The sequence below is a fragment of the Corapipo altera genome, unplaced genomic scaffold, assembly GCF_003945725.1.
Source record: "Corapipo altera isolate COAL_440 unplaced genomic scaffold, ASM394572v1 112, whole genome shotgun sequence".
Taxonomy (NCBI): Eukaryota; Metazoa; Chordata; class Aves; order Passeriformes; family Pipridae; genus Corapipo; species Corapipo altera.
This window is the reverse complement of record NW_020884899.1, coordinates 7,670-32,246: the sequence shown is the minus strand read 5'-3', so window position 1 is coordinate 32,246 and position 24,577 is coordinate 7,670. Positions and strand designations below refer to the sequence as shown.

General features: G+C 37.9%; 1 protein-coding gene across 1 annotated transcript; it reads right to left on the bottom strand.

Annotated features, from left to right (window-relative positions):
* Window positions 1-265: 265 nt before the first annotated feature.
* SSX2IP (SSX family member 2 interacting protein) lies at window positions 266-21,951 on the bottom strand. The gene is made up of 14 exons (XM_027649119.1): window positions 21,661-21,951; window positions 14,118-14,252; window positions 13,301-13,467; window positions 12,843-13,043; window positions 11,116-11,226; window positions 9,773-9,908; window positions 8,159-8,234; window positions 7,913-8,084; window positions 7,106-7,256; window positions 5,780-5,916; window positions 5,183-5,350; window positions 3,696-3,807; window positions 1,617-1,737; window positions 266-1,431 (listed from the first exon to the last, which is right to left on the bottom strand). Exons 1-14 carry the CDS (start codon window positions 21,668-21,670, stop codon window positions 1,278-1,280), a joined length of 1,851 nt encoding a protein of 616 aa, XP_027504920.1. The 5' UTR covers window positions 21,671-21,951; the 3' UTR covers window positions 266-1,277.
* Window positions 21,952-24,577: the final 2,626 nt, after the last annotated feature.

Genomic DNA, 24,577 nt, shown 5'->3' with positions numbered 1-24,577 from the left:
TGCTTTCTGCCTTAGTTTCTTGAAGAACTCCAGTTTCTTCTCTTCTGTTATTCCACTGCTATTTTTCTATGTAGTCCAATCACTACATTACACCCAATTCTGAAGAAAATGGGCAGAGCAGCTATGTATTTTCAGTGAAGAAATCTAAGCTTGAGCTAATTGCCTACCTATGACCCTGAGAAAGGCAGAATTTTCTTAGACATCTTCCAAAAGGCCAATTACACCAGGATTAGATCTATACGCATGATCACAGACGCACAAAAACTCAACAAAAGGCAAGATGGATTTGTACTGGGCAAGGAAAATTACAGGCATTTAGTCAAGTGAAGGAGACTCAAACATCTTACCTCTACTAGGATATTTTTATTACATTATAAACAAGAGACTTCCCAAAGGCTACACCAAAAAAAAAATATTCCGGAGTCAATTAAAAGGAAAAATTAACAATACAAAACCAGCACCAGATCGGTAGATGTTGTATACAACCCTACAACCATGACAGCTTATAGCTTTAGTGCACACGAAACATAGAACCAGGGCTTTTTAGAATAGAATTACACATTTATTGTTCACATTCAAAAGACTTTGGTTCTTGACTGAACCATTGAAAGTCCTAATGCATCTGTAAACTGAGTATCACTATAAAACAATTCAAAATGCAATGTAAAATAATATTTATGTATGCACATGTTTAATTTCATGGTTTCTCAGCATAACCACTTAGTCTATTTACAAATATATAAAGATTTTGCGCTTTACGTCATTGAAATATCAAAGAGGTATTTTCAAATCACACAATAAATATAGAACCTGTTTTGTTAAAAATCTACAGTATACTGTACATTCAAGTCGAGGCAAAAGAGGATCTAGTGCCAGTTACACTTAAAACATAAATGAATGCTTCCAGTAATTAAACAATTTCTAAAAGTACTATCTCTGCCTGTGATGAAAGGTAACATTAGGATTCAGTATTTCACTACAGTCAAAGTTTCAGACCATTGCTTCATTCATAGAATCAGAGTTTCTGTTACTAGAAAAATATCAACACTTTTATATATTTTTAAATTGTCTTCTTTCAAGAGTTGCAAGAAAAAGAGGCAAAAAATGGTCTAAAAAATAAAAGCCAGGTGCACGCACATACACACACACACACCACAATTCAGATCACCACATAATCCTCTAGAAGAATGATCAAACTACAGCATTCTGTTTCATTTAGAATGATAAGTTTATGAACAAATGTCTAACAAAAAACCCAGCAGGCAACTCTCGGAAGTCTAAGGCAGTTGTTCCATGTGCAAGTTTCTACAGAGCAGAGTGCCAACTCCAGAGTCTTCCCAGGACTTGGTGCATTCTCCAGTTTCTTCTTTGTCATCACTTTCTACCCACAGATTTGGCATGCTATCTCCAGCAATTTTTTTTGATTCAACACTGGAAGTGGAAAATAGAAAAATGTTACAATGCAAATAAATTATGCTTTGAATAGAAACAGAGTACTGTTTTTTTGTTTAATATCCTTTATTATATACCAGCTGTAAGGCTTAGATTATGCTTTTAGTCTGTGCTCTACATAGAGTTCATCACTATAAAACCATCTACACCATCATTTCACAAACCTGTTATGCGTAATATACTGAGATGTCTGGCAAGGTTCTGCTGAAACAGGACCATTCAACACAGAGGGATGTTTCCTTTGCTGAGATGTAGATTTCACTAACCAATTGTCTTGGTCAGAACCTGGGAGATAAAAATACCATCAGTTAAACTACAGTCCAACTGGAAAACAGAAAGTACTTCAAATTTTCATGGTCTTCTGCTTTAAAAAAAAAAAAAAGACACAGTAAACATCTTAAGGCATGTTTGTAATAATAAAACTTATTGCTACACATCTGTGCTAAAATTTTGTAACTAATGCTATTGAATCAAGTTATGTTAAAATTAGGATTCTAAATTTGAAAACACAGCATTTGCATATACGGCCACCACTGCAAGTAGCCATATGAAGTTACTCAAATATAGTTTCTCACTTTACAATTGATAAAGTTTTTTTACTCCTTAAGTAAAGACTTCTCCAGCATGCACAGATAGTAATTAACACCAACATGAAAAGCAGTAAACTTGCCAGAGTATAGAAAACAAAATTAAAAAGCATTAAGTTATATGCCTTAGCATTTATATGAACTGAACTATCACTCAAGTCAATGGAAAGTCCTGGCAAACCTGGCAGATCAATCCCTGCTAACTTCTCTCACATTTAGATTTCAAAGCTTTCATATCAAGTGGAAAAACCAGAATGATTCCATATTTTACAGTATTTATTACAGCACTACAGAAGCAAAAGCTTTTGGACAAGTGTTGTCAAAAAGAAAAATTGAACATTAAAAGAACTCTAATGATAAGCTGTGGAGTAACATCCATATAGAGTATGATTCCCTGTATGGCAGATGTATTATTTTCATTACTATTACCCAGTAGCTTAGGATTAGGATATACAACATGGAAGAATGCCATTTAGAAGAGAAAATATGACATTAAATACATCCTGAAACACTAGAATTCAGAAAACGGCAATTACAAATCAAAAGCTTTAGTGTACAACGACTGTTAAACAGATCTCAAGTTGCTCTCAGATCACTAAATCAAGTCATTCTCCATGAGCAACAGCCAAACAATCTCAACTTTGTTCCTCCTGCGGAAGATAATTTCATTTCACACTTAGAGAAGCACTACAGGAATTGCACAGAGGAGAAACAGAGAGAAGCCAGAACATATGAGGTAGGCTACTTTATCCAACAGGAATACAAATTCAAGCTATATTTACTTCACAGGTGGTCCACACATTTATCTTTACATTTTGGCTGCCACAACAAGAATCTATTGAAGAGAGATTGTTATTTTCCCTTCCCTGGCCATTTAGTGTTTGTCTCACGCTCCCCCATCCCTTAGAAAGAAGGTAAGTAACGAATAAATTCTCAGTGGTGAAGACCAAACACTGCACATGCATGAGGGAATGGGAAATAAATTTACTAACTTGAAAAAAAATCCAGTTGTAGAAGAAAGGAAGCAAATATTTCCATTAAAAACAATATTCAAAACTATGCGTCACATAGCCATATTTTCAAAAGAAATTTATGAAATTTGTATCTAAAACCTCAATTATTTATTGCTCAAACTTATTTTCGTTATCACTATGCTCTTTTCATAGCTTCTTTTTTGTCAAAGGATTCTTTTTTACTGAATATATATGTGTACACATTTAATATCACCTCATCTCAAATAATTAATGCTGCCATTTCCACATAACGTTCTTGTTTCCGAAACTTGCTTGTTTCTAATCTCTACAGGTCATGATTTCTTCAACTGCCCTGGCAAATAACGTGCTCACATTTAACTTAATTTAGTAATTCTCAAAGTTCCTGTTCCTGACAGCTCTGCTGTCACGTATTTGACATTCATCAGATTGTTTCACAAATATAAATTCATCACGTAAGTAATTACCAGGGAGTTATGATTTCCTTTTTAAAATGAAATTTTGAACCATTGGTTATCCAACATGTAGAGGCACACAGATACATGGTAAAATTTGTCTTGAGACATTTTAGTTTTTTTAATGGTTTTGCCCATATTTGTGTCTTCTATTTGAAAGGAAGAAAAAGAAACATTGTACAAGAATATAATTTGAACCAAATACTTGCTTCTTAAGAAGGCACTTGGAGTTGTCACATTTTCAGAGTGCTTGCAATCAGCAGTCATACTTAAGAACTGTTGCTTCAGCCACGTTCCTCTATCTTCTTCAAATGCCTTTCTCTAGGAAAAGAAACAACAGTTTAAGACCACAGGAATAAGCTTAGTCCGCATTAAACTGATGCTATTCTATTTAAAATCACAAGTTGTAACATGTTCACATAATTAAGGAGAGCCTACAGTTTAGCACGGAGTTATTGTCATGTGAGCAAGCTTTGGAGTCCAACAAGGATTAATTGTGGAGGCACTTATTTACAAGCCAAGCCCTGTGGTTTGTTTCACAGGGATCTAACTAATCCTTTCACTTTACTGCTCTCCACTCCAGTGATACCCTCTCCTATCTCTGCCTCCTATGCTCCTCTTCCCCCTCAGTGTAGCACTATCTTTTGGAGGTAGCCCTCATCCAGGGCAGCTGCCAGAACGTATTACTACTTGAACCTTCTAAACAGAAAAATTACATTGAAAAGAGCACCGATTACTTCTGTTCAAAACTGGGGCAAAAAGAAAGAGGTTGTTCAATTTTCCAATCCCTCTGAGCACAGAAAAGGAAAATAATGCCTAAATGACATCCTCCAAAAGATCCAATGGTTTTGGAATCAAGCAACAAGCTATTTCATCTCCAAAAACCATTAGTGAAACAGGATGCACCTATGTCAGTAAAAAAAAACAGAGGAAGCTGAACTCCACTGCAAACTTTCACAAACACCTTCAAAGATTACAGCATTGTTTCTCTTGTTACTTCAGCATATTAATAAGCTGAAGCATTGGTAGTTACACTTATGCTGCAATGTAGTCCTAAACATTTCTGGACAAATATTTCTGATTTATTATCACTCACAACTTTTAAAGCTGAATTCAAGGTGCAACACAAAATTCACAAACTCATTAAAATGCAAATGAATATAAATTAGCCAGAGTCAGGATTTGTCATCATGTGAACTACTGCTGTCTCAGTATCTTAAGTAAAATCTGAAGTATTTTGTATTGTGAGCCAGACAGGTTGTCCATCTAGCTCAGTGTTCTGCCTCCAACAGTGACCACAAGAGATGCTATTTATGAGCATGGCCATGTTCTGCAGCACACTATTTGACAGAAATTTGCATAGGCCTTACTTTTGTAGGAAGCCAAATTTAAGCAGTATCTAAATGATTTAGTTAATAAACTACCAATTTTGGAATACTTAGATATTTCAAAAGCTGAAAGAAAATGGTTCTGTTCCAGTTGCAGCAACTGTATTTTCCAATACACACAAAAGCCTTGCTTTTTGAATTGCCAACAGAATGATCTCCTAGAATGACCAAAGATATGTTTCATACAGTACGGAAATGTCTTTTTCTATAGATGCCAGCAAACAGATATGGTTGGATGGCTGCCCGTTAGCATGTATAAGACCACTTATTTATAATTCATCTTCCATTGGAGCTCCCTTTTCTAATACCTCAAGTCCTAATCTAATAGCAGCTTCTGTAAAACTTCTTCGTTCCTTCTCAAAATTCTTTTTTTGTTCTTGAAATAGTCTCCATTCTTCCTGAAGACGTTCTCTTTCTTCCAACAAGTAGCAGTCTTGTAGTAACAGAGTGGTCTCATCATCACATGTAAGCTGTTGCTGCAGATTTAAAGCAACAAAAGACAGACATTAATTTGGGAGTGACTTAAGAGACGCAGTATTTCCACAGATTCAGTTTTATCAGAAAAATGGTTGAAGTTCAATATGGAAACAATGCAGATATCAAGTTGGTGGATGACGGAGGCAAATTTCAGATAGCAAGCAAAATGCCCCTTTTTCAGGCAGCTGACCTCATCAACCTTCCTGCCCTTTGGTTAGCTTCTGAAATTATTCCTATCAGGATTAAAACCTCATTAAATTATTAACCAACCCAATAGCACATCTATACTTGGACCAACAATTAAGACATTTTATTTCAAAAGCATTATCAAAGAAGGGAGAAAGGCCCAGAGGTAAGAAAAGTGGCATGTTAAATAAAAAAAACCTCAAATCCAACTGAGAAAAATAAGAAAAAATAAAGCCTACTACCTGCAAGAGCTGTTGCTGAGTTTTGATCATTTCTTTACATTGCTGAATCTCTAACTCTAGCTTTTCAGTTTCCAGCTCATGGTCTTCTCTTGAAATGACATCTTTTTCATTCCAGGCTCCTGAATGTCCACGTGACACTAAGGGGGAAGAAAAGCTTCTTAAAAACAAATTAAAACATCTCCCATGTTAGAGATTCCTAGCAAGAGCAAAAGGTTTTAGACTACTTGTTTCATCCTGAAAGACAGACACGAAGTGTATTCAAAAGCATTTGCATCGGAGACATGAGATCCCAAACTGGTGCTATACATGTAATCATCCACCAAATCCATTTCAGAAAAAAACAGCAATGAAAACATAGCTGGCACACATTCCTCAAGGTACACCATGCATCTGTATTGCAATGAGTGTTACACAAAATCCTCACTTGTTTCAGTAGTCATATAGAAAAAAAAAAGAGAACTGAAGACTTTTTTCCACTGACATGCTGTTAGCCTGTTCTTCTGAGCTTGTTTTTGAAGGGCCTGTGTGTTCATAAAAATATGACAGTAACTATATTTATCACAGATATAAAAAGAAAGCATTTTCCTTCAAGTCCTGGGAAGGAGAAATGGAGCTAACAAACTGGGATGAATTTTTTCATTTCAGTAAGGGAATGAATTACAGGAATGAATTGTATTTTGTATAATTACATTCTGTTTTGTTTTATTTTATTTAATGCATAGCTAAATCACAATGACTGTAATGAGCCAAGTTTTGATCCCCTGATGCCAGTATTTGAACATTAATTGAATTGTAGAGGACTAGACTATGGTCATCCCTATAAACCAAAAATCCTAAAAGAGGACTTTAAGAAAAGAGCAAATAATTGAAGCATTTTTCCTGACGCTTATTTTTCAGTTCGTTACACCAAATAAAGTATTGCAAGTATTCTTAAAATCCTTTCCAGGGTATAAACATATTCTCAAAGACCATCTGCTCTTTTATTTCCAATTGCATGCATGACCTTCGCAGTCTTACTCCTGACTGCAAACATCCCTATGGTAGTGGCTGCATTTGCTTGCATGGGAAAATAATACTAGGAAAGAATTTTATATATTTTTAGCTGTCTTAATGCTGTTTGACAGCTGGAAATGAGGAGAGTCCAGCACCATACCATCAGTCAGTTTGTTTTACAATGCCACAAGAGGTCTCAGAGATATGGATGTGGCAAGACAAGACTCTTGAGAGGGAATTACATATTTTGCATCCAATTACTTCAAACTGCCATATCTGCATTACTTATTTTTAATGTATTTTGTATATACATGTAATACAGCTAAACATCACCTTGGTTATCCAGCTTTTCAACGTGATTTTTCAACATTCTCCATTGTTTTCTAATGCTGTTGGTGAGCTGCTCTCGCACAGTTTCACAAGATAATTCCCACATATTCTCTTTATTTAACTCTCCAATATCTTCCTCCAGGTCTGACAGCACCTGTAGAAGCAGCAATAAAAAGCTGCAAACCACTTCGCCACTCCAAATATGTGTGTTTATTTAAATATGTGCACAGATTTAGTTTATTGAAGAGAAGGAAAACCCTTATATACAGGAAAGAATTTTCCATCCAGGGAAATTTGACTCTCAAGGAGTTCGGTTCCCTGACAGCATAATGCTGAAGAGACAGAAGTGACCCACTTCACTCTGACATCAAAACAGAACTGTGACTTCTAGCAGAGAATCAAAAAATTAATAAAAAACCTCTGATAAATAATGAATGGGCAGTACACCATTCCATAAAAATATCCTGCGTAAAGAAATACTTAAAATCTGGAAACAAACAAACAAAAAAAAACCCCATGCAGGAAATATCAAATATGCATTGCTACACAGAATTACATACTTGTAGTTACTGCATTTAAAATTAATTCAATTAACATCTTAAGCTTTTCATTGACTGACTGGCAAGAATACACTGCGTACTGTTCACAGACGGCAGAACACAAACATGGATGGATTTCAAACAAAGTACATGATGTGCAATTTACTGCAAGTCTCATAAGAAGTTTACTTTTTTTTTAAATAAGTGTCACATTACTTCAGCACTATACCAAACCACCACGGAGATTCAATTTTAACCGAACAATACTTACCAGTCCATCTTCAGACCTTTCCTTAGGTTTCTGTTTCTGTGGTGGGAGAAGTGAAATAATCTCTTTCTTCATTTGCTGAAGAACTTTCTTCAGCTCAGCATTTTCCACTAAAAGCTGTTTTTGGCGTTGTTCATAGTCACTTAACAGAACTTTGTACATTTCTTCTTCATTTCTACAAGAAATAATCTTACAGTAACAACATAACTGCCATAATATATGCCTCAATTAATGTTCCAAGACAACTACCTGGCTTCTGTCTTATCAGTCCTCCATGCACCTCTCTTCCCATCAGCTCTACCAACATAATTTAGAACTTCCATAGCTACAAATGAAAAGGATATTTCAAAATGTGAAACAACATGCAAATATATAAATATTCAGATGACATTGCATTTACATGTAGTTATTGCAAAGAGACCACATTACCCAAATATCCCCCTCAATATTCAGACCCATACGAAACCACATTGCCCTGCTTAAAGCAAAAATAAGATAGTCAAAGAAAGAAAACAGGGTTTGTGTCTGGAAGCTCAGAGGGATGTATTCTCATCCTGTCTCATCTTTTTTATGCATTTCTTAATGACACCTTCATCTCTATTTCAACCTTCATATCAATATATAAACTCTACCATCTCTTCTGGCAATAACACGTTTTATCTCCTCTTTAGGGAAAGCAACTTCCCAGTGTTTCACAAGGTGTTCCTCAAAACAAAGAAACTTCTGCCTACATTGAATAAACTAAAAAAACCTGCACAGCAACAACAAAAACACAAATCCAACATATGACTACAGATTAGAGCTCCAAGCTTAATTCTAGTTAGCTATCAAGCAAACAGTAACTAGTTTTCAAACCCTGTTATTTGAGCTCACTGACACTTGAACTAGGACCAGCCAACTGGAATCAAGAACATGTAAGTTTTGCTGACCTCAGGGTGAGGCTTCTAGAGCTTATTGAACAGATACCTAAAGACTTTCTGCAGCCAAAATAGGTGTTCCTGCTACTATGTCTTAACTTGTTTTGCCTTATTCACAAGCACTTTCAGAAAACTAAACAAGCAGAAAATCATCTTGGCAATAACATGAATAGTTTTCTTCTTGGTTTAGTGAACTAAATCAGCTTACTAAAATATAACATGCACTACTGCTGGCAAATAGCTGAGCGTTGTGGAGGTGACGGGTGGAGAAGAGCAGGACTTCCTTTTCATTGGAGATAAATTATATTAATACTCTAAGGCAGATATACAAAGCAAAAGGTACAGGTCTTTTTAAATACATAACAGTAACACCCATTCATGGTAAACAGCACTGATGAATGTCTTGAACACAATTTTTGGGCAATACAACATACGAGAGCTGATTTGTCCTCATTTCACATAGCACTAGATGGTGCATCTGTCTTGTGTTACTTTTCTATAATTTCTCATTGCTTGTGTTAACCACAAGCAGAGTGGAGGAAAAGCTCATGTAGTGTGCCTTCCTGATGGCAACTGCTGGGCGTAATACAGCATTTATGACACTATCCAAATCTTGTGATGGTAGCAGCAGCAAGAAAGTAGAGGAGAGATGGCTCTAGCTTAGGAATTGACTGCAAATAAAAATTTTCCTTAGTAAGAAAATCTCATTTTGTAAAGATCAGCATTTATTTTGTGCTTGGTAAATAATCTTATGGAACACAATATAGAATAGTCTTACACAGTTAGTTAACATGAAATATTGCATGGGTTTTTTAGTATTCTAACATCTAAAAAATCTACGAGAGGAGGGCCACATTGTCTTTAAAGATAAAAATGCTTAAATTTGCTTCTGGTTAAGATAAAGAATATGCTATGTTGCTGCAGTAAAATTCAAAGAGCTACTTACCTATCTTTTTGTCCTTTTTGTTCATGACTAATTGACGTAAGCGGTCCTTTAACTTGTTATATTCTCTCTCTTTCCTCTTCATATCATGATTGTACTGTGTAGCTCTACTTGAAATTATGTTCTGTAACTTCTGAACCTAAAGGCATTCCCACAAAAAAAGCGTGTTTCTTCAACTATATACTACAAACACAAATTTCTTGCATGCAAAACATATGCAAAACAATGCTTCTATTAAACTGTATTTCAGGTAAAAGTGACAAAAGGAATCAGAAGAACTCTCCCAACCCATGAATTCTGACCTCAGGAGAGGTACTCTCTTTTCAGCAGAAACGTACATCATAAGCAACAGTTTTTAAAACTATAGTTCCTCTGAAGCACAGCTGAATGCACGTTCCAACAACTCGCATAACCTTCTTTAACACCTTTATTTAACAGAGCAGAGAAAGACATATCTTTGCTTTCAGTAATTCATGATCAGGATCTAGGTTTACTCTAATTCTAAAGCAGGTTTGTTAGGTTTACACTAAAAAAAATAAACTCCTCTTCCTGATACAGGAAGGTGCTGGAAATCACTCTATTCCATTTGGTCTAAAAGAATGTTAAAAAATCATAAAGAACATTTCTGACATGTACTATCAATACGTGTGTTGGTTTGGTTCTCTTCTAATTTTCAGATTTAACCTTAAAATATTGAATGTGCTGCATGTTTGTAAGTTGTAACTGTAGGATGTTTACTATATACATATAGTGCTGTGATTCCCAATTGTATGAATATGTTTATGGACACAAAGAACATTCACAGAAACTTAGGAGCCATGTGAAGTACAGTATTAGGGAAGGAGCACACTGGAAACAAATCCCAAACTAAGCAGTGCCATGGTTGTTCAAGTGTTTTCTGATCTTGATTCTTTCAAGACATTTAAGTTTAACGAGACTGTGCCCTTGAGCTGGATTTCCCCCCCACCTCCCTTCTTTATGGTCTTTTGCTCTCCTCTAACTAAAAAAAGAAAAGCCTCTATACACAAATGTTTGAATAAGTGACTGAATCCTGTTGCACCTCCTCCTTTTTGATATTTCCAAACATTCTAAGAAAGCTGTACTTAAAAGTACAGAAAGTCTCAGAAAACTGCACATCTGCATTTCTGCAGTACTCTCTATTATTCTTGTAACTTGGATGTACCCCTTATAGAACCTATTTATCCATATGCAATATGCCAGTTGTCTTGAAAGACAACACTTACCAACAAAAAAAAAATTAAAAATCAGCAATTACAAGACTCCATGCAAAAAACCATTCTTCAATATCTACATAATAACTTGTGTTAATGTACAAAATCACTCACTTCGTCCTTTTCATTTTTAAGTAACTGGTGCAAATTTCTGTTCTTGCTTTGCAGTTGTCTGTCTCTTTCCTGAAGCCCAACTATTTCCCTTTTAGATAATTCCAACTGTTCCTAGAAAAAGTGTTGATAGTTCAGTATCAATAAGAATTAACAGTAAGAGTTAAAAACCCTAACCAACCAAACCAATCAAACCATGCAAACCAAGTTGCCAAAACACCTCATTTAAGATATGGTTTAGTATCTAACAGATATTATCTTACATAGTTTTGACTTTTTCATTAAGTCAGGATTCTGAAAGCATGTCCACACTGTGAAAGTGAGGTGGATACTAAGCAACCTGTATGAATTTAGGACTACAATTTTACTGGAACATTTCTGTTAAATAATCAAGGGTACGAGAGTACAATTGACAGAGATATGCAGACTGTGACCATAACAAAGCATATGGGACATTTCACATATATAGAGAAGGCTAGACAGATGATCTCATAACAGATGATGCAAAACTAGCATTTTAGAACATTTTGTCCACAAATATGAGACTCAGACCTGAAATTGGCAGCTTAAATGACATCTAAACACTACACACAAGCTCTTTTCCTTCATCTGTTTAGTGAGGGACAAATGTGTAGATATATTTAAGCAACAAGAACTTCTAAGCAAACCAGAATTAGATACAGGTAACACAATAGTGCAAGTCAAGAGGATTGCTGTATGGTACTTGAAAGAATTTACGTGAGAAACCTTACAAGTTGACAGTCAAATTAAATGTCCTGGGATTGATGCAGTCCTGATAAGTTTGCCCCTTTCACGTTAAAGCTATCCATGTAGGGAAAGGAACTGGAGTGTTCTGGAAATTAACATGATATAGCGTTTGTATAAAAATGAGTGCAGTTACACATGACTTTTAGTGTCAAATCAAAATGCAGGACTGCTATGATTTTGAGAATCTACAGTAGTATTTCTCAAGGAGATAGTGCTGGCCAGCCCAAGTGAAAAGCAAGCCTAAAAAGCACTGAATCCTGCACTGAAATAATTTTAGGCTTTTTATATTTTATTTTCTTGGCAGAATTAAGAGAAAGACAAGTCTCTTCTAGTATAACTGCACATACAAGTACCCGTGAAGTAGCACAGTCTGTGAACTTCCAATATATCAGCTACGCCACAGTGACTGGCCTTGTGCATGTGTTTATCCTGTGATAAAAGGAAGCTTAGTAACTTCTACTTTGACAACAGCTTCTGAGCAATTCTTATAAAGAGATTTTGTAGTTGGATATCCAAGGAATCCAAAACAAAAACACATGGAAAAAAATGATATAGAAAAACTGATAAAAACTGTAATACCCTAGATGTGTTCCCTTATGCTTTTACTTGTTACAGTTATATTGGGAATTTATCTTTTAGAGTTGGGCATACCCTTTTAAACAGTACTAAATCACATGAACTGAAGTGTTTAACATTTCCACCCACAGCATGCATTAACACTTCCAATCTGAACAGTCTTCCCACTTCCTTGATTAAAGAGGCCATAATTCTAAATAAGCTTTCAGTTCTCTCATTGACTTTAAGGCATTTTCAACTGGAAAAATGACTTCAAAAAACCCCCAAATGCACGTGAAAATACAACCACAGATTAGTACCTGGGAGGAAAAAAAAAACCAAAAAAGCACTTGCTGTTAAGAATACACAGAACTGCACAATATTGGTTGAATTATCTTGCTTTCTACCTTTAATTTAGCATAGCAGTTCTGTAAGTGATCCATATCACTTCCCAGTTTCAGATGCTGCATTTCTACTTCTTCCTGAGCTCGAAGGTTCTTGTGCTGGAGTGCAAGCAATTCATTTATACAATTTATGACAGATATTAAATTCAACTCTTTTCCTTTGGACTCCGCATAAATAGAAGGAAAGCCCAATGTTGTCAATTCCTGGCAAAAGACAAGGGGGAGGGGGAGAAGAGATCAATAATTGGATCAAAGTCCCACAATTCTCCAAAAGACAGAAACAGTATCAGGTGAAATCCTGAATTAAGGGGAAAAGCCCAAATCCTACTCCCCACCAACTTACCAACTTCAGCTTCTGAGAACTGAGGAAGAAGCCTTCTTAATCCAGCCAATCTTTTTCACTGCAATTGATTTAATGTCACCTGCACACAACCTCCCATAAACAAAAAGATCTGGCTTACCCTATCAATATAGGATATACTCTGTTCAATATTCTCTTCTGTGCAGAAGGCACTGAAAAAGCTGTGCATGTTTTTGGATGAAGGCAGTGGCAAGCGTAGCACTTGTGAGTTCATGCCTGTAGGAGATCTCTTTCTTTCTGAGGTATATTGAAATATATTTTTGCTATCTAAAAGTTGAACATTAAGAAACAAATCAGGGCTAATAGTTTAAGATACATCACATGAAAAAAAAATTCAAATTCCTATGTACTCAAGTTATTATTTACAGAAATTTACAATTCTAGAGCTCAGAATTTCATCTAGAATGGCATATATTAAACAACTCACAAAAAATAAAGGATAAGCTTCCACTGAAGATTTAAAGACTCAATAACATTAAGGTATTGTATCATTCAAGTTTTACTTATCCCCCAAGAAAAAGTTGACCAAACTTACTTCCTTATTGACTTGCTACAACACAATTTTTAAAATTACTTTTTCCTACACACGTTAAAAAACTTGTAAGCAATTTATGAGGCAAAAGAATACGGAACAAGAAAAGAAACCTCTACAAACATGAGATATGCTGGTAGGTGTCAAAAAAAATAAAATATGACTAAAACATTTTAAAACCTTTCCATACATATGAAAGGACAGCATTTTACAGTACCATTTCTGTAAGGACTCAATCCAAGCCAGAGCACTGTTTGTACTACATATTATTTAACTTTCTGTTTATATAGTCAAGTATGCCATGCACAAAACTCCAATCTCTTTCTCTTTAGCAGCTATAACATCGCAGGTAAAATTAGCAAATCCACTAAATTCAAAATATTACCTGATGACAGCACTGGCACAGTAATAGTCTTCCAATCTCCCATAGCAACAAAAGACAGGCAGGGTACCTGAGCAACTGGTTCAGTGGTGAAGTATTTTGTACAATTGCTGGCAACGTGTGTTACGTAGGCATCTCCTAAAATAGCAGGAGCATTTTAGATTAAGAAAAGCAGCTAATACAGCTAGAAGATTAAAGCAGGCACAGAAGAGTGACTGTTGAACTTGAACCGTGTAAAATTTTTCTACATCTTTACACAGCATTTGGAACTCAGTAAACACAGCAAATATTACACTGTAAAAATGATGCATCTATCAATATTTAGCCTCAAACTTAACTGTCTTGTAAACACATGAAAATAATTACTCACCCTATAGATAACTCAGTTGTTTCTGCTGATGTACATCAGAGAAAACACAGCAAGACAAATATTAAGTATTTTCCTGTCATATAACCAGGAAGCAATTTTATTAAAGTAAACTTATATGCAGTTTTAATATAAGTCTCTGTGGGATAAGTCTAAGTGAGATTATTACTTAGAGAAGTGTTATAAAGGTTCTAGAGAAGATATTTAGCAGAGGGTAAAGAAACTTCTCATAAATATTTAACCATTTAAATTAACTTTTAGTTATATTGCCTTTCCCTGGCAAGTTGCTTGCTTCTTTGCAGAAATTCCAAAATTGTTGAAGAAAACAAACAGGAGAAGCCTTACCCTGTTGGCACAGCCATTCAGTGCAGTAGTGTCCCTCCGGAAACCAAAGGAAAGCCACCCACTCGTAAGAAAGAACAAACTGATTGTCCCCTCACCCTACCTCCACCACACAGTAAGAAGACACATAATAGCATTAATTATCTCACTGCTGGAAACTTTAAATCCAGCTTGGATGCTTAAGATTTGGACAGCACAACCCATCAGCTGTTATGGAAACAAGGATACTTCAGGGAAACAAACTTTCCACCTAACAGGAAAGAAGACTCCTTTTTTAAATCAACACTTCAGAACAAAGTTTCAAGTCTTTTTTAGATGGACTGTGTACACTTGTAGAGCAAAGGGATGTTCTCCCCTAACCCCTCGCTAATGTTCCAGTTCTGTTACAGTCATGTAATAGAATGCTCAGCACTAAAAAAAGAAACAAAAACACCCCTAAAAAAAAGTATCCAGCTGGATGAGTACTTCTCCAGGTTCATAAATTTATGTGGGAAAAAGGCAAACAGCTATTCCTCACATGTGTTGCAATTCAGTAGTTCCTGAAAGCTTTCATATCTGAAAGTACACGAAGCAGCAAGAAAACACAGTCAATACAACAATCTAGTTGCTGTTCTTGTTTAGCAAATGTTTTTTTCTGCTTTCTCTCTGCCCATATAAATTTATGCATATTTTTCCATTTTTTTCCTCTGTAAAACAAAGATGTCCAGAAGTTAATAACTACGCTTTTAAAAATGGAATTGAAAGTATTAAGAGGACACACTTCTTACATGTTAGTTTCATTTCTGTTGTATCCATCAAATAAATGTGTGAACATAAGGGAAAAAGGCAGCAAATTAAGGTACAAGTATGTTCTCACTACTGACATCACAATCCTGCATTCTAATAAGATATTTCAAAAGGTTGTTAAGAACCTTAAGACACATAAATTTCAGTAAGGAGGTTGGAAAGTCCACAAAAATAGTACTCACATTTCTGATGCACCCATTATCAGATTTTATCACCTACGTTGCCTGAATATACGGTATTATCAACACACAGGTCTCCCTACACTGACAATACTATTCTGACACATCATCTATCCCCGCAAACAATGTTTGACCGGAAGCAGAAACAGGACTAGTCCAGGTGTGCAAACGCAATGATGCTCTAAATTTGAGCCCTGTGAGTCACATGCAGATTCATTCAGTGCAGATGCTTTAGCAAAACTACTCTCTAGTGAGATACTGTTAACAACACAGAAAATTAACACACAAACCCAAGCTCAGAGGGGTGTCTAGTGAAGGCAAAGCAAGACTACATAAGAAGTACAACAAAGTCCAGGTAATGAAACTATATTCTTCTCTCAACCTTGAAAGCTCTAGAGCCTTTTGCCTTGAGAAGACAACCTGCAGTCCACTCCGCACTGCTAATACATCAGACTAAAAGCCACCCTCAGTAGTTTCAAGATTTGAAAGGCACGAAACTCAAAAACTTCCCTCAACTGCTAGAACGCTACCCCACAGTATCTCGAATTATTACGTGTCATCAGACAAGTGCAGTAGCTTTAAAAAAGTAATCATTGTGAGGAGTGGTCAGCATTTTGTACTTGATTTATCTTTACATACTGTATTTCAAATTAAATTCAGATGTACAGAACAAGACAATGCTGTGTCAGCTGTAAAAGAGAATGCTACAAGCCTTTAGTTTCGTACTACCATCTCCTCAGCTCCACATGGCTTCTACTGCCAGTTCAACACCTCAGGAATGACCTCTAAAGCTCTCTAATGATTAATATCCATCAGATACATTTCCTTCCCAGTACAGGCATTTTCTCTGGAGCAAAATGTCACAATATAGCCTCACTGAAGTATGCAAGAGCTGAAGATGAGCATTCCTGATGAAGACAGAGTGAATGTGAAACTAATTTAGATACAGTGTATTCAGAAGGGGCCTTCTGTACACTACGATGGTCTTTTAATACACCAGGGAACATATTCATATAGAGGATGAAAATGGATAATTCTGGAGCAATATTTCATGTAATTATGGAAGAATTATAAAACAACACGTAATATTGAAAAGTACTTCAGGGACCTTCCTAGGCTATCCTAGCCAACAGAAAAGGCTTTAACCAAACAAAGTAGCAAAAGGTTTTTTGTCTGTTGTTGTTCCCCCCCTGCAATCCTGGTTAGAAAAAAAATGCAGTAGCAAGCAAAAATCTAATTTTGCTGTTTCCCAGTATCTCATACTAGTGTAAAAAATCCGACTGATTGCAAGTGGGAGAGAAAACCACTAAGCAGCTAAAACTGCTGTAACCACTTAATGATTTGCCTTCTGCGCCCACTGCCTGTACACAGGGATTTATTACAGTTACTTTCTTAGCAGGTTCGATGACTTGCCCATAAACTTGTAACAATCCAGTGCTTTCTAGATGTAATTTTGCCAACTGGCAGCATCACTTCCTCTTCCAAACTAGAAATTCCTGGAGAGGACAAGACATGGATGGACTGTACAAAAATGAGCCTCTGGAATCCAATTTCAAATGCATAAACATAACAGCAGAACCATCTCACCACAAAAAGAAATCTAAATATCAAAGAAAAAAGCCCCCAACACACACCCCACTAAAATCAGAGAGCTTGATTAATACCGAAGAAGCAGTAATCAAACCAAGGCACTCAAGCAATTTTTGGAACAAGTAAAGTACAAAAACCCCCAAAGAACTTAAAAAAAAAATAAAAAAAAATGCTGTCATGGTAATAACATACCAGAACTTTTTTGAAAGGCATCTGGGGAATTTTTGGACAAAAATCTACAGAAATATTTCCAGAAACTCCTAGATAACTCACTAATAAGTACATCTTTCTTTTCAAGAACAAGTTTAGAGTAAAGTTTAAAAATAGTACATATCACAAACCCAAAGAGCTGAAAGCAGCTCTTCTTAATTACTGTTTTGTGTTTTGGGGGACAAGGGAGGGACCGACAACAAACATGTCAAGATTCAAGACAGAAATCTCATTAAGTAAGCCTGAGTTCAGGCCATATCAAAACTTGAAAAATCACAAGCAGCAGCAAGAAATAGAATTATAAACTTAATACAGTGCAGAACACTTAACATTTCTAAATATCATCCTTAAACTTGAAAAGGAGCAGTCGTAACTGGGTCTGTAAAACTCATTCAGACAATCACCAGAGAATCGCTTGTCACAGAGCTGTACTGTGATCAGATTGCACCATCTGGTCATCTCTAACCTAGACAGGGTGTGATACAAGTTGGAAATGCAGTATCTGGTAACCCAGAAACTTTTACCCCCCAAAGGTAGAAAGGATATGGAAAGGAACCTCTAGAGAGGTGCAATGTCTTGGAAGAAAAGTTTGAAGTCAGCATCGACCAGAAATTGCCAAACATTCCTTCTCTGTATGTTTCAAACACTACTACAACTTGTGACGTGCATATGTTTCAACTTGCAAAATTGTGGGGGTGCATACTTAGCATTTCCTTAAAGGCCAATGTGACTTTTTTCCACTAAAATAATAAGCAAAAGGAGCTATGAAGCTGTTAAAAGTTTTTATATTTGTCTAGTAATCCGCAGATGTCACACAGATGGTTTTTATCTGGATAGGCACAAAGACACGAAAGTCTAGGTAAATTTAATGTACACTCCAGTCAAGACATTATAGGTTTACAAATATATCCCTGGTAACATAATGACATATACTTGTTTTAATTCATGTACTCGCCATGAAAGTCCCTGCATTTCCTCTCTTGAGTTTTGACATTCATTTTCTCTCTACAGAATTTTTAATAACAGTTTATAATTAGCACTAATATGTATATTTTATTCAGTGATATTTGTATAGTTAAAAAAATTTCTTACTCTAAAAATCTCTTTTAGCGACTTTTATTTAATCTTGCAATTTTAATGATGGGTCTCGCAATCAAAGCAGACCCCAGATTTTTCCTCCTACACTTAGAATAATGATTAAATTGCCACAATTTTGTATTAGCTTCAAAATGAGAGTGAGGGAATGCCTCCACTTATCTACACTATATGGGAACTTCAAGTAATGTCAGATTTCCAGCTAAATTTTCCAATATTGTCCAAAGTAATGTGAAAAAGCAAGTCAAACCATCCAGGCTGTGGGTATTAAGTCTCTGCTTCATTCTGAATGCATCATACTTGGAAAATCCCAACTACAATTCTCCATTCTATTTTACTTAAAAAAAAAAAAAATGCACCCCAAAGAAAACCAAATGAACAAATTAAAAAAAAAAAAATAAATCAAGGGTTTAATGAAAATAAATAGTCAATCTTCTCAATCCATATAACGACACAAGAATATACTCTCACATCTGATAAAATTCAGTGTTCAGTGACTATTCTGTCATGGTCTTTGCCTCAAACACTCAGGTTACCTCAAGATTCAACTCCACATTTTTAGATACACAGGTGACTGAAATTCTGTTAATTTAATCACTAAAAAAATTGAAACATATGGAAATGTTTCATCTGGCTCCCAAATTCCTACCCTATTTTGAAGTAACACGATGGATTTCACATTAGCGTTTTCGTATCATTAAACAATAGTTCTATTGTTAAGCTTCAAAATTGTATTTCTCTCTTTGTATTTACAAGCCACTTACTACACATAGCTGGAGCAGAACATTCTGTTACCAAATCTCTCCATGCCACAGACAAGAGGGAAACCTCAGAAACCATCTTCGGCATGTCCTCCTCATCAACTTTAGCCAAACTCTATAGCTCATCTGTCTCTGCAAAGCAGACAACTTCTTAAAGGAAAGAGAAAAAATCAAACAAACAAAATACCAGAACAAAACAAACCACCACCTTACTAGTTCCGAAAGTTGGTGAGATATTTACTGGGCAGAGCCAGAACTGGTATTCCAGACACCAGAAATTATGAAACTCACAAATTTCAGTAGCATATAACCTGCAAGTTAAATCGGGCATGGAATGCAAGAAGCTAACTGTAACTAGTTTCTCTAAAGATTACCAGGGAATTAAGAGAATAATTCTCATGCAAATTCTAGGTTTCTGTTAATCAAAACGCGTCACAGAACAAACTTGGCAACTGCAAACAGGACTGGTGAAATGTCAGCATTCATTCTGCGGAAGGAAGGTACACTAACAAGTCCGCCACAGTGCTCAGGAAGAAGGAATAATCCAACACACCTGGGCAAGACAGCATAATTGGATTTTCAAGAGCCTTTTCACAATGTTCCCTCCAAAGGCTCTTAAACTAAGATGTCAGAGGATTTATTAATGACTGATTATAAATGAGGAAGCTCAAAATGCAGGAATAAGGTAAAGAAGGATGAGAAGAGTGTATGAAAGTCTCAAAGAGACAAAAATTAGAATCCCAAAGTGGTCTGTGCAGGCATCTCTATTGTTCAATACATTTAAAAAGGGGATGAACAGGTGGTGTATTCATGCACTGTACAGAGCTATTCACAAAATTAAACACCCAGACTGAATGACAAACTGCAGAAGGTTGTTCTCATACTAAATAAATGTATGATAAAAATCAGCAGCTGAAATTCCTTGTTCACAAATGCAAACTAAACAGTGAAAAAGACAACTCTGCTATGTACTTAAACCAACAGCCTCTAATTAGGCATTATCATGCGGGAAGAGATCCCAGGGTCACTATGATTAGTCCTCTGGAAATAACAGCTCACAGGCAGTTAACAGTACACGAGACCAGAGGACAGAAGGAGACCATCATTATGCCTCTGTATGAACACTAAGCTTCTCCAGCCTAAAATATCACACAGGTACAACCTTCCCTGTAAAAAAAGGCAGAATGGACCTGAATACAGTGCACCAAGGTCAACCAATGCTTTCATCCAGGAAACTAATAAGCTATGACTTTTCAGGTAGAAGAGGAAACAGCTAGAGAAACAGGACCAACATACAGAAAACAAATATTCATTGCTTCTTTTAACACAGCAGTTATAAAGAGCGCAATGTGACATTCACTGCAAAAGCTGGAAAATAAGGGCATTTTTCCATATAAAATATAGTTAAACTATGGACTTACATCACCATAAGGTGCTATGAATATAAATAATAAATTGCTTCTAATTCTTTGAAAAATACCCATCAGCAGCTATTAAATTTAAAAAGCCAGCTACAACCTCTGCCTAGAAATCCTTCAGTTCCAGACTGCAGTATACTGGGAGGATACATAGATAAAAGCATTGCTGTACAGCCAGCCTATACTTACCATCTTTTCCTTAGCATCTGCTGCCAGCTTCAGAAACAAGATATTGAACCCAATGAGCCTGGTATTACCCTCTCCTATGCTTTTCCCAGTCCAAATTATAACTGATAGTACCACAGCTTTCTGCTCCCCTTCCCTCACCAAGAAAGATCCCCAAAATAACGTCTTTCCTGCTAAACCCTTACAATGTGAAATCTCCATTAATTGTATCAAATCGTCTCTCTAAGTCTCCTTTCTAAGTTCACTATTAAAATTTATCTAATACGTTCACATTTTACTTCTAATGCCTCCTATTTTAAGTCGTTGCCCTGAAATTCCTATCATACCTTGGCAGCCCATGGAGCCCTGCATAACTGTTTCACTGACAGCACAGCAAAGCAGTAGAGCATTCTACATAAACAGGGTATGCAGTAACACTACAAATTGGTCTCGCATTACGATTTGATCTTCAAACTGAGTTGGGCTTCGCTGCAAGTAAATAAAATTTTAAACAAGATTTAAAAAAATGCCCAGGTCATTCACGGAACCTGTCCTCTTACATCGCGTGAACCACTACCTCAACCCGAGCAGCCACAAATTCTCTGTCTTAGTAGAAAGCTTTACGGGTCCCACCTCCAAGCATCTGCCGCTTGTAGCTTCACAGAGATAACAAAACGCCGGGCCTTTGAGCGCGGGGAGGGAACAGCCGGCAAAGCCCAGCCGAACCGCAGCTCTCCCTCCTCCCAGCGGGTCAGCCGGAGCCTGATAGAAGGGAGCACATGTCAAGACCCACCGCACCGCCGCGGCCAGAGGCTGCTACCCCCGTACGGGGCCCTTCCCCGGCCCGGGGCGAGCCCAGACCGCGGGTACGCCGAGCCCGTGGGCGGGATTGCCCAGCGCAGCGCCGGTCCCTAAGCGCCCGTCCCGCCGCGCCCCAGCCGCTGCCCCACCGGCCGCCGCCTCCCCCGCGCCCCGCCCGCGGCCGCCGAGCGCCGTTACCGCCGCGCGTGGGGCGGAACCGGCCCCGCAGGACGCTCCTCCCGCGCCGCCGCTGCCGGGGAGGAGGAGCCCGCGCACCCACCACCTGCTGCGGCTGCAGGGACGAACAAGATACCCCGAGCGAGCGAGCCCCGCGGCCAGTACGGCCCTTGGCCGGGCCCCGCGGGGTTAAAGCGCCGCCCCGCCCCGCGCCGCCCCTCCGCCATTGGCCGGGCGGTTGCCGGGAGACCTTGGACGGCACCTGCTCCGCGCCCGCCGGGGCGGCTCAAGCTCGGTCCGCGCAGGGCAACGCCTCGGACACCTGTAGGCGGCCCCGAGGGGTGGGCGGCGTCGCGGGCGCGGCTCCCGCAGCGCCGGTGCGGGAGGATGAGCGAGGGCACCGCTGGTTTGGCTGCAGGAAGTGCCCGCAGGATCTGGGCCGGTCGCTGCTGCGTGGTCCGGGAGGTCATCTCCTCTCACAGCGCCTCTGGGCCACCTGTGGCAGTGCCTCACAGTCATCATGGCTGGTCTTCGCGAAGGAAGATTTGGGAAGGGCTCTACCCACGTTTGTTACAAACGCGCTGGTGGCTAAAAAGGCCAATACGAGATAGACACGTCCGATTGCAAAAGGCACAGCAGAAAGACTCCTTAGGTGGTAAATTCTGCAAGACAGGATTCTTTCTGCGTTGTCTTTTCTCCTCGAGAGTGATCCTGCGTGCGTTCTCAAAGGAGGCAGCAGCGTTATAGATGGTATGTCTCCAGACCTCCTGATTGGAGGCCAGAGTAGACAAGTTATGTTGATCAATATGGCCAAGGCTGAGATGTTGTTTCAGGGAGTCCTTGTATCTTCTCTTTGGGGCTCCTCTCTTGCGGCAGCCAGTGGCAAGTTCACCATAAAGCGAGATCTTAGGGAGGCGATAGTCCTTCATCCTGGAGACGTGCCCCGCCCAATGCAACTGTGTTCTCAGCAACATGGCCTCAATACTTGTGACTGCTGCTTGTTCTAGAACAGATGTATTGGTCACATAATCTGACCTTGACAGTAAAGAGTCAAATCTAAATCTCTCCTCTCCCTAACATCAAATCTAAATCTCTCCTCTTTTACTTTAAACCCAATCCCCTTGTCTCCGCCTATCTGCCTGTGTAAAACGTCACTCTCTATTATAAACTCCCTTCCTGTTTCCATAGCAGAGGTGCTCCAGTCCTCTGATCATCTTCGTGGCCTCCTCTGGACACACTCTAACAGGGCAACATCTTTCCTGTGCTGAGGACCCCAGAGCTGGATGCAGTGCTCCGGGTGGTCTCCCACCATGGCAGAGGAGAGAGGGACAATCAGCTCCCTCGACCTGAGCCATGGTGCTTTTGATACAGCCCACATAGGGTTGTCCTTCTGGGCCGTGAGCACACACTTTTGGCTCATGTCCAGCTTTTCATCCATGAGAACTCCCAAGTCCTTCTCCACAACTGTTCCCAATGGGTTATTCTCCCAGTTCTTTATCACAAATAGACGAGATCACAAAATAAAAAAAAAAACAATTACTGACAGCAAAGAGGCTTACAATGCAGTAGACGGAATGGCTATTATGACTGGAAAGACACCATCACAGAGGAATCGCAGGAATTAGGATATAAAATATTTATTTTTAATAGATTATAATTATGTACCTTTTCTTAAAGTCAGTTATCCACCCAAGCTGGCAAATTTTGATTTTTTTTTTTTAATTATTTTATGACTCACGTTATTTGCAGAGACTTTGGACCTTTATACTGTAGCTTTGCTGCAGGTGCACTCCTAGGAGAAAGCAGAGTTACCCAGAATATAATATGTTAGTGGTAATGGCAAGCAGGACAACAGACCTTGTTTATAGGAAGGATTAAGCTCCTGATGTTTAAAAGATAATACAAAGAGTGGGTGGTGCTGAATTCCCTTTGTCCATTTGATCTTAGCAGCTGTTCCTGAAGTTGATCGTATTCAAAGGAGAACTCCCCAGGCACTCTGCTCTGCATCCTGGATTGGGTTTGCTTAATAGCCTTTTGAAAAAAGGCTGGCCAGGAAAGGAAAAGTCTTTGGGAGATGCATTCAGGCAAGAGTGTCAGAGGAAATTTTACCTTATGGAAAAATGTAGCCCAACACAATCCTTCATTGATAATATACCAGTTTGGTATAACATAGTCTTTGTAAACTACAGTGAGAAGTAAAACACACCTTTCTAACGTGGTTCATAACAGAGATTTTGGTGTTCATAAGTAGGATTTTGGTGTAGGGAAGGGGGGGTGTCACTGGAAGTTTAAGGTCCTAAGGGATACAGTAAAGGATAACATCAAATATTTCTGTGCTCTCTTGAGTAACATCATAAATATCCTGTAGTGGATGTCAGGTCTTTGACAGTAACCCAGATTTTAAGAGTAAAATTCCTTAAACAGTTTTTTCCTTCTTTACTTGGGTTTACTTTAATCTAATTAACAGAATTATGAGGAGAATCCTTTCATTTTGCTTTATAATTCAGCAGTTTAAAAAAACTCAAACAACTGGTGTTATTTCATAGCTGTTCTACTCTGTCATATAGACAAT